Here is a 13,131-nt window from a genome sequence, read left to right as displayed (position 1 = left end):
TTCCTATGCAGAGTGAAGCAGTTGAACTCATTGACCCTAGGTCTGTGTCTCTCTTGGTACCTGTTCAGTGCTGGCCTCTGACATTACCTGCCTGAAGGTATATGGACAAGAGGAAGGACTCAGTCCCTCTGACTTGCTTGGTCTCTTGAGCCTGAAATTTTACTTAAATGGCTTGGGAACCACTCAACTTCAGAGCAAAGACTAAAACCAGCTTTTAGCACTCTGTGCTTTTAAATAATTCCTTCTTAAAGGGTGTGGGCCAACTTTGCAGGTGGGGAGAAAGGGATTATGTGCAGGCCTGGGAATAAAGAAGCCCCAAGTCCTCTTTTGATGGCCAGCTGGGCTGGCAGGAGAGTGGCTCCTGGAGTCAGAGAATGGGAAGAAACAGAGGCAGCTGGTGCCGTGCTTCCTCACCCTGCAGGAGCCTAACGTGGGAAGAAGTTTTACCTCACAAGACAAGGGGTAGAACAGGGGGCATGCCCTGACGCCCACACCAGGCTGGGCTAGGTATCAGGCCATCTGGAGAGTTCCTAGTAGTGAGTCTGTTCCTTAAGGTACCAGGCCTGTTCTCTGGTGGGGCCCATCCTTGCTAGGACTAACATTTCACCTTTGTTTTTGTCTGCATTTAATGATGCCCTTGAACTTGTAAAATGGACCTGGCCAGGCACGTTGCCCTTGAGGTCTCTGATCGGGAATTTTCATGCCTGCTTTGTGACTAAGGAGACAGGCTAAGCAGGATTGCTCCTCATGGCTTCTACCCAGAATACAGAGTACAGGACCTCCTTGGGACTTATATATCCTGCCCGCATTTCTCTACAACATGGAGCTCCTCTGGCTATAGCTGCAAAGGATGTGTGAGAGCACTGTGTTCATTCCTCCTGGGAAGACCAGAGCGAGGATGGCATCAGGAAGCTGTGACTTCAAAAGCAGGCCCAAGGCAGGAAAGAAACCCCATGCAGGGGAACCCCAGCCCAGCACTGCCCTTACCACATCCTTCTCCACCAGGGCTCAAGCCAACATGTGGCACTTTAGAAAAATTTGACATCTATTTTCTTTTTTCAAGTATGTTTATTTGGTTTCCTGGGTCTCTGCTTTAATTCTGTGATGGGTATTTATGACTGTATTCTGTCGTATTTGCAGAGCTAATAAGGTGGACTCATTCTTGTAAGATTAGAAGAGATATTTGCTTTGCTATTGAGGCCTTCTCAATCATTACTGTATTAACAGCAGAAAGAAAAGGAATTTGTCAGCTTCTGCTAGTCTAGCTGCATTTTTAAGCTGTGGCCAAGTTTATGAGCTCTCTGTCCTCTGAAGCATAAGAAGCATCTTACCACGTCGTCTTCGGTCCACGCACCAATCTCAAAGGACGGCAGCAGCTGCGTGGGAGATATGAATGAAATGAAAAAAGAAAGTAATATTATCCTTGTCTTTTTGTTTTATCCTCTCGTCCATCTCAGCTTTCACCTGCTGCTCTGGCGTGGTTCCTCCTGCAGGTTAGGGTGAATGGAAAACAATTTCCCTGCCCTCCAGAGGAAATTCTCAGGATTCTAAGGGTTTTGATCCCAGAAGCCAATGATGTACATCAATCTCTGCTAACAATAGTTTGTGAGCCATTTTGGGGAGACTGCACAACTTGCTGTACTCTTCTCTTGGTATTTGGCCCACCAGGAATGGTTTTACATCCATAATAAGGGCCTCAGCCGTCAAGGAATTTCTGACATTTACCAGATACTAGAACCTTCCTCAGAATTCTCAGTCAACATAGGATCATTTATCAATGAAAATTCCAAAGCAACCATTTGGTAACCAGATGGCTTTTTATGCATGTTCTCACAGGGAGATTTCTTAAGTTTTAAATATCTCATTTGCATTATATTCCTAAAACCAAGTATCAGAATGCATGGAGGAAGAAGGACATTGACACTGGAACTTGTCCTAAGAAATCCGGGTGCAGAGTTGCTCTAATACTGACTGAAACATCTCCCTGTCAGGGACACAAGCAGGAATGAGGACTCTGCACAACACTTGAGCCGACACCATTTCCACATCCACAGGGCTTTCACTTCAACATGTGTTCCTGACCATAGTCTAAATAATAAGTGCTTATCTAAGTTGAGAGTCTGTGTGTGTCCTGTGGGTTGAATTAGAGCTTAGTATAACCATTAGCTTTAACTAGCTTAAGGTGTCAAAGTGTTGGATTGCTCATGAGATGCCAAGGTGTCACTCAACCTCTGTTACAAATAATGCTTTTTAGTTGGTAAGATTTTAAAAAGTGGAATTTGGCTGCTTTTACTATTAGTGTAACAATCCAAGAGTGAGTTAATCTTTCTAACTTGTAAGTATTTTGTACTCACATGCTCAAAACTCTGCTCAGAAAGGCATAGCCCCTTCAAAGAGCTTTTAATAGAATTGAGAGTGAAATAGGAGTGTGTTGTACATGGGGGAGCCCAAGGCCACTTTCATCACGGTTTACTCATACCTGGCATATCATACCTGGTAAATTTTTGTAGAATGAACAAAATTGAAGGATGCATGTGTTAAAATGCCAACATCTCTGGCATAGAGCTCAGTGTCGATGGGTATACAAAAGGGTTCCCCAGCATACAATGGGAGAATGGAAGGCAAGTGGCTTGAGTCGGGTATGGCAGGTCCAAGAGAAGAGAGTTGATTTCCATGTGAAGAGAGGCAACAAGACAAAACACTGGTGATGGTAGGAGAAGGAAGGATGGGCGTGGCATGTTCACTTAACTGGAGCACAGGATGCTGTGAGCTCAGGAGCTCACATTGGAAGAAAAGCAGGGGCCCTCACAGGTTAAAATAAATATGAATGTGTAGGGTTTGAGTAGTACAGACAAGTTACACTGGCATCAATACTGCTCTGTATATGCTGCTTCCTTCCTGTGCTTTCTATTCCCCTAGAATTACCCATCCCACCTCTGAAACACGTGAGGTGTATAAGACTCATCAAAGGCACTCACCTGCTTTAATAATGTGGAAAGGAGAAAGACTCAAGGAGTCAAATCTAAAGCTAAACTCGATCAAAGAAAATATATAACAGGTTTTATTTCTTCATAGGGCAGCTGGATACAGCTGCAGAAACATGTCACTCCCTTCTCCCATCACGGACACAAATGTGAAGTAAGGAACTTTTTTGATTAGTTCAAGAAACACCAGGCCGTGTTACAGAAATATTTCCCTGCATCAAGGACAGCTTTTACAGGAAATGTGTGTGTGTGTTTGTGTGATGTTTTGACTTTTATACAATTTCCAAATGTGCTAAACACAATTGAGAAGTAAGTATTTCTTTGGTTTTAATTGAGAAGGAGCACAGAGAACTCTCATGTATTCTGAGGCTGGTTCATCCATGTGAGGCAGTGGGAAAGACACTGCTCTCGGCCCGCTACTCACTCTAGCAGGAGTCTGCATGATGCCTTGGAAGATGAGTGAGAGAGGAAGACCGAGCCAGGCCTGTTGCAGGAAGGTTTGCATTTCAAGACAGGGGACAAGACTTAAGGATCAGCAACCGTATCACGGCTTACCATTTCTTTATGTTCTCTGAACCTTGTTAACATATCAGTATATCTGCTGTAGGATGAGTTCTAAGCCTTTCTGTCTTTGGAAATGAAAAAAAATCCCTCGTGACGGCCTCTTCACTTACAAAGTCATTATTTACACTCCAACTGACTTCAGGAGAGAAAAGCCAGCACTCATGTGCATGTGTGTGACAACAATTCCCTCAAAAGATGCTGGGAATCCAATCCAATAAAGATCTTATGTACACAGCAATACATAACAAAGGGATTTACTGTCAAAACGTTTATTGCAAAATGGAGTCTTAGAACAAAGAAAAGCAAAGAGAAGTTCACATCAAAATGAAATGTATGACACCAACTCGGATTTCTGAATACATTGTGGACTTTGTGCTGGAATATCAAATTCCAACTATGAAGTCAGTAACTGAATAGTCTTACCAAGCAAGAGTAAAATTTAATTTTCCACACACACAGTATACACAGTATTTGGCATAGGACTTGCTCAGCATAACACAGCAATAGAATAATTGGGAAGTTTTTGTTAAAAAAAAATAAGCCCAAAGTGATAATGCCATCTATTCAAAGCTCACACTCAAAGAATATAAATATTTTTTAATACTTAGTACAAAAATTTTAAGAGTGCAAAAGCAGTATGTGCAGTGTATCATATCTGAATTAAAAGATAATACTATTCTGCACACAATATAAAATAACTAATGTAAGTGCCTGAAACTCTTGTTTTGAAGTAATTACTCACACACCAGAAAGTTCCTCATAGGCAGCGGCGTGTACATGAAATTGGGGTCTGAGAAAACATGGTGAGTCCCCAGGTTTCCTGATAGACACTCATTTTCCATCACAGAAATACTGTGCCTAGAGTTCTCAGGCTTATGCTACAATGGGAAGAATACAGCAGATCCTCCTCTCTGGTAATACTTCAAAGCTAAACAGGAAAACAGTCTTAGTCGAAAGCAGCAAGAAGGTGCCCGATTATAGAAAAAAAAATATGCTCTATTATGTATGTGGCGTGTGAGACTGCTTGTTTCTCAAGCTACAAGTCTAGCGTAACACAACTCCAAAAAAAGTATCAATATTTACTCAGACTAAGTTTTAAAACTTTCATCAACTCTTACTACTCTATGAAAACTTTGAAAAATAAAGTTATATACATAGGAAAACTAAGAGAAATCGTTCTGAATTTCTCCTAAACGCTCCCAGCTACCCCCAATTCCTTTGATTTTTAATGGGGATCAAGTCTGAATACCTCAGCTGGTGTTAAAGTCTAACAAATTCATTGTATGTTAAAAAAAAAAAAACTGGCTAAAAACCAGCGTTCAGTATTTCCAGAGCATCAAAAACAGTGTGCCATGTGCCCTCAACCACATTCCAATAGTTATCCATGTAAAATATTAAAATGTGATTTTATCTAAAAAAAGATTATTAGGAATAAGGCCCTTTAATTTAAGCTGGCCACTTTGCAGAACGGTAGCCACCTCAGAGAGGTTATTGCGGACTAAGATGAGCACAATCCCTCCCCCCCAGGTGAATTTACCTGCTTCTTAAAGTTTCCACCAGCAACCTTAAGCATGTAGAAACCATTTCCACAAATAATGATTCAAGATAAAGCCACAAACTTACAAAATTCAGATTGTCTAGTGTGTCGTCATTCTGAAAATGCATTTTTTGCACTTGGGTAATTTTGTTTGGGAAAAAAGCATTACAGGTGGAACCTCTACCACTGCCAGGTTTAACAAGTTTCTCAGTGGGGAAGGACAATGTGATTGGGAGTCATTACAGGCTGGGACTGCCCCTGGCATGCAGTATGTCACCAGGCTTGGCAGTAGGCACTAGATGCTGCCCCAGTCACTGTGACAAGTGCACATGTACCCAGGCCCGCAAACACCATTAGGTGACCACTATAGGTGTCATCAAATTCTATGCACTCGATTTTATGGGTAAAGAAAAAAAGATAAAAGGTGATACATTTTTTCAATTGTGTGACTCTGACAATTGTTACTACAATTTTGAGTTTTAATTCTCATTTTGAAGCTTTAAATTTCTCAGTTTCTTTAACTCCTTTCTTTTGAAATGTACGTTTTTTGTAAGTCAAGTAGTTGGAACTAAATCTAACACTGATAATTTGCCATTTCAAAAACTGATCTGAAAAGTGAGTTAGAAACTGCACAGTTATCGTTACCATTAGAAATTCTGCATATGGCTAACAGGCTTTCTTTTCAGAAATTAATTGAATCTAAAGTATTTCTTTCTTTTTTTTTTTTTTTTGTGGTTTGAACCCAGGACCTCATGCTTGCTAGGCAGGCGCTCTACCACTTGAGCCACACTGTCAGCCCTTTTTCGTGTTGGGTATTTTTGAGATTAGGGTCCTAAGAACTATTTGCTTGGAGCTGGCTTTGAACAGAGATCCTCCCAATCTCTGCCCCCTGATTAGCTAGGATTACAGGCGTGAGCCACGGGCACCTGGCTGAATCTAAAGTATTCTAAGTAATCTTTACAGACAGAGTGAGAACACTATAGAACTTGGTTGTATGATCCAGATTCCAGGGATGTTTTAACATTTTCAAACCACTAGAAGGACACTCATTTGGGACAGATAACAAAAGGACCAATGCCAGATAGTCCAATTCCAGTCTGAGAATAATTTCAAGCTCCTCACTGAGGTCAATTCGACTACTAGAGTTTGAACTCAGAGCCTTGCACTTGCTAAGTAAGTGCTCTACCACTTGAACCACACCTCCAGTCCTTTTTGCTTCAGGTTATTTTTCAGAAAGGGTCTCATTAACTTTTTGCCTGGGCTAGCCTCAAACCACAGTCCTCTCCATCTCTGCCTCCTGAGTAGTTAGGATTAAAGGCATCAGCCACTATGCCCCAACCTCCTTATGGTTTTGTGATGGCAGAATATTGAGCTACAAGCATCTCTGGAATATTGGTGAGGAAAATGGAGCAGTTAAGAGATGAGAGAATATTAGCTAATTAATGGTGGGCTGGGTACAGGGTCTTAGAACTTTTCCCTACTGGCCCTATTTGGTTGCTTGTAATGCACCAAACCTTTATATGTAATCCATATGGATTTGTATGTAAATTAAGAGACGATGTCAGTTTCATTCCGGTTAGGCATTCTAGACTTCTCTTGATTATTGTAAAGTGGAAGGTGTGGTTGACGTGCACAGATCCTGACACCCACAGATCTCCTCACCTTTCCTAGCTTTGTTCAACATCACCTATCAGGGGCCTTTCCTGACCACACTTTTAAGACCTCCTCCCTCCTTGCTTCATTTTTTAGCAAGCACTTAGCAAATGTTAACATATAACATGAGGCATGTCGTTCTATTGACTATTGATCCCTGTTCACTAGCATGCAAGCTCCACCAGTGCAAGGATTTTCACCTATTGCTCTCTAGAACAGAATCTGGCACAGACAAGGGGTTTAGTGGATATTTGTCAAATGAATGAATTTCATCTTTACCTGGGAAGATGTGCAAGAGGCTTTAAGACCATACTCCTTCTGCTCTTTCAGGTCCCCAGAGCATTCTGGGAAGGCAGGAGTTGCAAGGTGTCCCTGTTGCTCCACTCCAAGATTCTCTGTTCTGTGTCCGAGCATAGACAGGCTTTCCATGTGCACCCGCACACATGTATATCTATGTGTGCTCAGAAAATTACAGCAGAATGGGCATGAGGGGGACCCATGTCGTAGTGCAAACGTTTACTTGCTCTATGCTTACTCAATCTGTGGGCGGCACATAGTCTGCAAATACTTCAGACCAGGTGCACCTGGTCAGAGTACAGAGTTTTCAGACAGCAAGGGAGTGAAATCTGTTACATGCTAAGGATGTCCTCTTATCTTCTCTGAAAGCTACCCACTTTTAGTTTCATTTGATATTGCTAAGCAACTATAACTTGCAACTAATAGTTTAGTTTTCAAGAAGCTTACTGAAACCACTTATTTTTCAGTGTCTTTTAACTGGCACAGTTAATGGTAGCTGGTGTTAACTGGCCGTTTACGACAGGCCTTGTACCGTGCGAAGTGTGTCACACATTTTACTTCTTTTGATCCTCATGATATTCCTTTTGAAGTAGATTATCATTATTCCCATGTTAACAATGAGCAAACAGACTCACAGACATTAAATAAGGTACCCAAGACTGCACAGCAAGTAGACACCAAGAACATTCTTCTAGTTATTTCTCCCCATATAAAGCCGGAAGAGCAATCTGATCATTTGGTGGTATTTTTCAGTTCTCAGTGGGGATTAGAAGCACATCATATTTCAAATTCCAAAAGACTTTTTATGTTCAAATATACTAAAAAATAATATTAGATAACATCTAGGATGACATCCTCCCTTAAAACTTTCAATAAAGAACCACCAAAAGTACTTTAGTTTAACAGCCAAACGAACGACACTGCTTTCTGATTTAGACTGAAAAAAACTCTTTGTTCCTTTGCCTTTCTTCATCTAATTACAATTTTTAAGATAGTGTTCTATATTTTAAACAAGCTTTGACAAATGTGATAGCATTCTAAGAATCTCTCTGGGTATCCAGGTCTTCAGAACAGCACCTGGGTCTCTTTCACTGAAACACCAGCATTACTGAGCTGGGTTAAAAACAAAAGGACAACTTTGGGAAAGCTACATTTGACATTGTCAGGTTCCTTCAGAATGTCATTGCTTTTATAATATTTAATTTCCTCTTTAAGCTATCTGTACATATACTTGAAATTCAGGATTGCTATGCCCCTCTGGAGAACACAGACATGAGCAGCCAGGCAGAGTGACCATGATGAACATAAAGAGCACAGCTCACTCAGCAGGCAGGTGCATCCCTGGAGGCACCCGTTAGGCCCAGGCCTTTCTCTGCCTAGACTATGAGTACAAGCTAAACATTAGACTTCAGTGGGCTGTGTTACAATGTTTCCAGGGCTACCAGGGGTATGCAAGTCTACCACATCTACTGTCAGACTCACATTGGAGTATTCCTCCTCTGAATGCACTACTGAGAACACCTCTCAGGTTTTACTTTGAGTAGCTGTGCTGTTTAGTGTTGAAAATTCTTGGCAGTTAGATATTTCTGAAGGAGCGTTTCGTTATAACCTTCTTTCATTTCAGTATTTTTGTGGCTGGATTTTATAGTCACTATCAATCATTTCTGCCATTACAATGTATCATCACAAGAAAAAAATGTAGAATGTTACAGAAGAATCAAGTGTCAAAAAAGAATTAGGAGTGAAGAGTGCTTGTTCAAAATGTACGTTTTCTAAACCAACTGAATAAGGGGAATAAAATAAAGTCAATCACAAACTATAAAATATTCATTAAAAAATAAAAAGCCAGAATGTCATTAGTTAAAATTACTATATTGTGTATACAATCACAAATTTCTATAATCAGGCACCATGTTTGCTGATTCATAAATATGCCTTTTTGGCTTACCCCTCAACCCTGCTTTTCTGAAAGCAAAAACAAATTAAAAATAAAACTGATAGAAAATTACTGTCATGTAAATGGGATCAACCTAAAAGAACAGTGTTTGGCTTTCTGCCTCCTTACTGCTTTTGTACAGACTGAGATAACAAGTTTCTTTTGTTTTTTTCTGAACATTTTCAATTTTATTACTTGCTTTCTGCTTTCATTCACTATTATTATCCATGTCATCCTCCTCCTCACCGTCATCATCATCATCATCATCATCGTCAGCTTCTGACAAGTCAAAATCACTGAAACCCAGGGCCATGTTGACTTTCTTCCCCCTTCTCCTAGAGGTGGTTCTGGAAGAATTCTGCTTGGCTTGCATGTTTATCTGCATCCCAGAATGCAGCACAGCGCCTGCTTTGTTCATGGAGAAGATATCCCCAAAACCCATGAGCACCATGGCCTGCAGGCCCGGGTTCAGGCCGTGGCCCTCCCCGTTACTTGCTGCTGTGATCTGACATGACATCTCTGCACTGTTTGACTCCTCTGTTTTAGATTCAAAGTAAGACTCCTCAGACATTCTTGCAGCAAGAGGCAAGAGAAGCTATCAAAGGGAAAGAAAGGACAGAAGGAAAAACAGAAATTAGGACCAATTTAAATAAGGGGAATAGATACCACACAAAATTAGTTGGTACTACACAGGAGGTAAATGATTAGTGAAATACACAAATGTACGGAATTATGTGAGAACTTATTCAATGGCAGATTTGGCTCTAGCATATTTGCCATAATTTATGAATGACAGAGTAAATCACAACCAAAAGTTTGCAAAGCACCACCACAAGCCACATTTCAAATGGACAGGAAGGTGCAAGTTTTAAGCCCTCATTTTGCTTAAAACAAAATCATTTTTAGGATTTCTCTTAATTTTTCCCAATTCTACTTCCACACAGAAACATTTAATTAACCATTATATTAATGAAAAAAGAAGAAGAAATTAAGCAGAAATTAAATCTCAGGTAAAAATTAAGAACCCCTGTGCCAAGGAAGAAACGCTCAGAGAGGTATGAAAACAGTTCAGCTGTCAATGCAGTCCTGGGGAAATCTGGGTAACCCTGCCTCTTTCTCTGGATTAGTATTCTGATTGCGTACTGAAAATGAGTCCAGAATTTACTTACTTTCATTGACTGTTTATTACAGCCAGATCTAATGTGTTACAGTTTATTCAAATTACTACATAATTCACTTGTGGACAAATTCTAGATTCTGTGTCTAACTTTTAAGTCATATATACCTATGTAAACACATGTGAAAATTGGGGGAAGCATTAATTAGTATTAATTTAGATTGTTACCTTTCTCTACCCTCTAATATCCAGGTTTTCTTTTAATTGAACTTTTTTCTGTGTGTTGTCTTCCTCACACTGGTGTCAAATAGTTATTTTCTACCTTATGTAATTATTCTGAATAGCCAGCTGATTTCCATAAATGGGTGGTCATAAACACTTCAGGAGCAAAACTATTAGGACAAAAAATATATTATTATCTCTTCTTTTCAGAAATAAGCAAATTATGGGTAAATTTATGGTAGTATACAAGTAATATACCTCTGGGATGATCTTTACCTTCTGGGTGTAAAGGTAACTAATATTAAGTATTAACTTCCTAGGTTTTAAATTAAAGCTGGAGCTGAGTTTTGTTTTATTAAACCAACTCATTCTATTAAGAAATTGTGAGTTCTATAATAACTTCATATAATTCAGCTAGCAAGTGCCAAGTATATGAAAGAAAAAAATTGTTTCAGATCTTAAACATTGGAAACGGGCTCTCATTTCCTCTACAGTCACCCTTTTCAACTTCTTAAGTTTGTTTTGAGTTGCTAGATGCTCCCAGGAGCTCTTTGTTGCTTATTTATTTTGTTATTGTACAGGTCCTTCCTCACATTATGTTAGATATTAAACAGCTCCATGAGTATCTCCAAAATAAGGTTTTACTCCTAAAAATCTTACAGCAAGCTATAATAATTTTTTTAAAATTCTCCTTATTTATGTATACAGAACTCATCTCACTAAGTATCTTTAACATTTTATCTGTAGATAAGAAAATTGTTTCTGAACTCAATTTAATAATAAAATCTTAATGAAGTTAGGCTTTTATAATTATGATGAAGCTACCTATAGCCTCTAGCCCACTTTCTTTTTAAAAGATTTTACATTTCTCTCAGTAATCTCATTTAAAGCCAACTAGAAACTGAAATGAGGATAAAAGAAAACACCTACTTATAAAATACCTGAGCATAAACTTTCTTTCCTTCAGAAATACCAGCTCTAGGCAGAGGAGACATTAAAAGCGAGTAGTATAAAGGAAGGAAACCTAGGCTTGGTAAGTAAAAGAAGGGACAATCTCACTGAGCGCGTGCTTCGTGCGGTCCATTGTTAGCTGGTAGCCCTCAGAGCAGTGCCTTTACAGAAACTTTTCTGGAGTTAAAATGCAAGCATACAACCTACTGAGTACTCACAGCGTTTTATTATTTATTACATAACTATGCTACCAATAGCGATAATGTGTGCAAGGCAGCCCATAATTTCTTAGCAAAACTGATGCCAACAAACCAAAGAAAGGCTCTAAAACATACTCTACTAGGTGGTTTAAAGTTTTTTCTTACAATACTACATTTAGAAAGAGTCAAGCCATGCAGTGTTTTATAACTCAAGATTTCAATGCACTTAAAAAACAAAGCAAAAAACATTCTCAGACTTCAGAAGACATGCCGTAGGGGCAAGAGCCTCAGAGAAGCAGGGTTCCCTCCTGTGTAGACCCCTGGTTAACACTCCCTGAGTCTGCCCGCTGACACCAATTTAGACAGGAAATACCCCTCCACTTCTTTTACTCAAGAGCTAAGTTAAATTCACAGAACTTATAAAATGAGGTCCCTTTTTAATGTCCCACGACAGTCATATATAGCAATTCAATTCTTATTTTGAGATCTTCTGGATTTCCAAAGTCATTTTTGAGAAAGTTAAATCTGATAAACATTTAACTTCATTGTATCCTCCTTTTTGGATATCAGGTTGCTTCTCCATACACGTTGGAAGAGGAGACAAACTATTTTATTTTTTAGATACTAGAAAATACTTTTCAACTGGGCACTGGCTTCGTAATAGAGATTAAGAATCATCATCGAAAGCTTTTGGAAGATCTCAGAATGGAGGGCATTTAAGTAATCTTTTTTGTATAATTATCAATAAGCTATGTTTACTCTACCATTACTTCTGTGATTTTAAGTGGACTATCTTACCCATTAAAAACCCTGGAAACCAAATTATGAATGTATGCTTTTTTTCCCCCCCCAAATAAGTCACTTATAGGGAAAAATGCTGGAATCTGAATAGACTTTAACATATAAAAGCTCAAGATTAGTATATACATAGCAAAGTCCTTAAAAAGAATTTTTGTTTCTCTAAATATAAGACTTGGAAAAAACCAAAAGTCTTCCTAGATGTAGAACATCCTGGAAGCTTGTCCCAAGAGAAGTCTAGTTCCAATCTTTTGCTGACCATGACTATAACACCAAATGGAGTAAAGAGCACTAATGTTTGTCATTTGCATGTCATCAGGCTAGCTCAATGTCAGAAGGAAAACACGCTGAAGTTCTGACGTATCAAAGTCCTGGAATTACAGTTATTCATTGCTGATGGACCATAAGGAATTAATCACTATTTAGACACATGCTCTGTGTCTAAAACTAAAAGATGTTATGAAAATATATTAGATTTTGTTTTTTAATTCTAATATATAAATACTGACAGAATAACAGTTCTTAAGGGAAGAGCCAGAAATAAGTGAGGCGTTTTCTTCTACAGTTCTGGCATTTTGGTAATTTATACTCCTTGCTACAAATGTAGGCCTTTAATCCCCAGGTACAATGCAGGAAAGGGGCGGCAGACGCTGGAGGAAGGGCTGTCATGCCAGGCACTTCCTAAGGGCTGCACGTGGGGAGCCGGCGGGGGAGGTACTCACCGGGGTGTTGGACTGCTCTGTCAGTTTTTGCTCCCACATCTTTAACCGTCTTTCCCGTTCTTTGAGTTCCTGCTCTTTAAAGCTGAGATCACGTTCTAGTTTCTTTAGCCTCTCAAGAGTTGCCTCAATTTCGCACCTGCACAGAGATAA

At 39.5% G+C, this 13,131-nt stretch overlaps 1 protein-coding gene across 5 annotated transcripts in view; it reads right to left on the bottom strand.

The window, feature by feature from the left end:
* Map3k20 (mitogen-activated protein kinase kinase kinase 20) overlaps nucleotides 1-13,131 on the bottom strand; it is a 163,434-nt gene that overhangs the window by 37,003 nt on the left and 113,300 nt on the right. For 4 of the 5 annotated variants that reach the window (XM_074071120.1, XM_074071121.1, XM_074071119.1 and 1 more), the window contains exons 11-12: nucleotides 12,982-13,117; nucleotides 1,332-1,376 (exon numbers count right to left, since the gene is read on the bottom strand). In XM_074071120.1, coding sequence (XP_073927221.1) covers nucleotides 1,332-1,376; nucleotides 12,982-13,117 — 181 coding nt within the window. Of the gene's footprint in view, nucleotides 1-1,331; nucleotides 1,377-3,801; nucleotides 9,567-12,981; nucleotides 13,118-13,131 lie in introns of those variants that run through there. The other variant, XM_020166058.2, reaches the window with a different exon arrangement.

This window comes from Castor canadensis, chromosome 4, assembly GCF_047511655.1.
Source record: "Castor canadensis chromosome 4, mCasCan1.hap1v2, whole genome shotgun sequence".
NCBI classification, from domain to species: domain Eukaryota; kingdom Metazoa; phylum Chordata; class Mammalia; order Rodentia; family Castoridae; genus Castor; species Castor canadensis.
The sequence above is the reverse complement of the archived record's forward strand: the minus strand, read 5'-3'. Positions and strand labels throughout refer to the sequence as shown.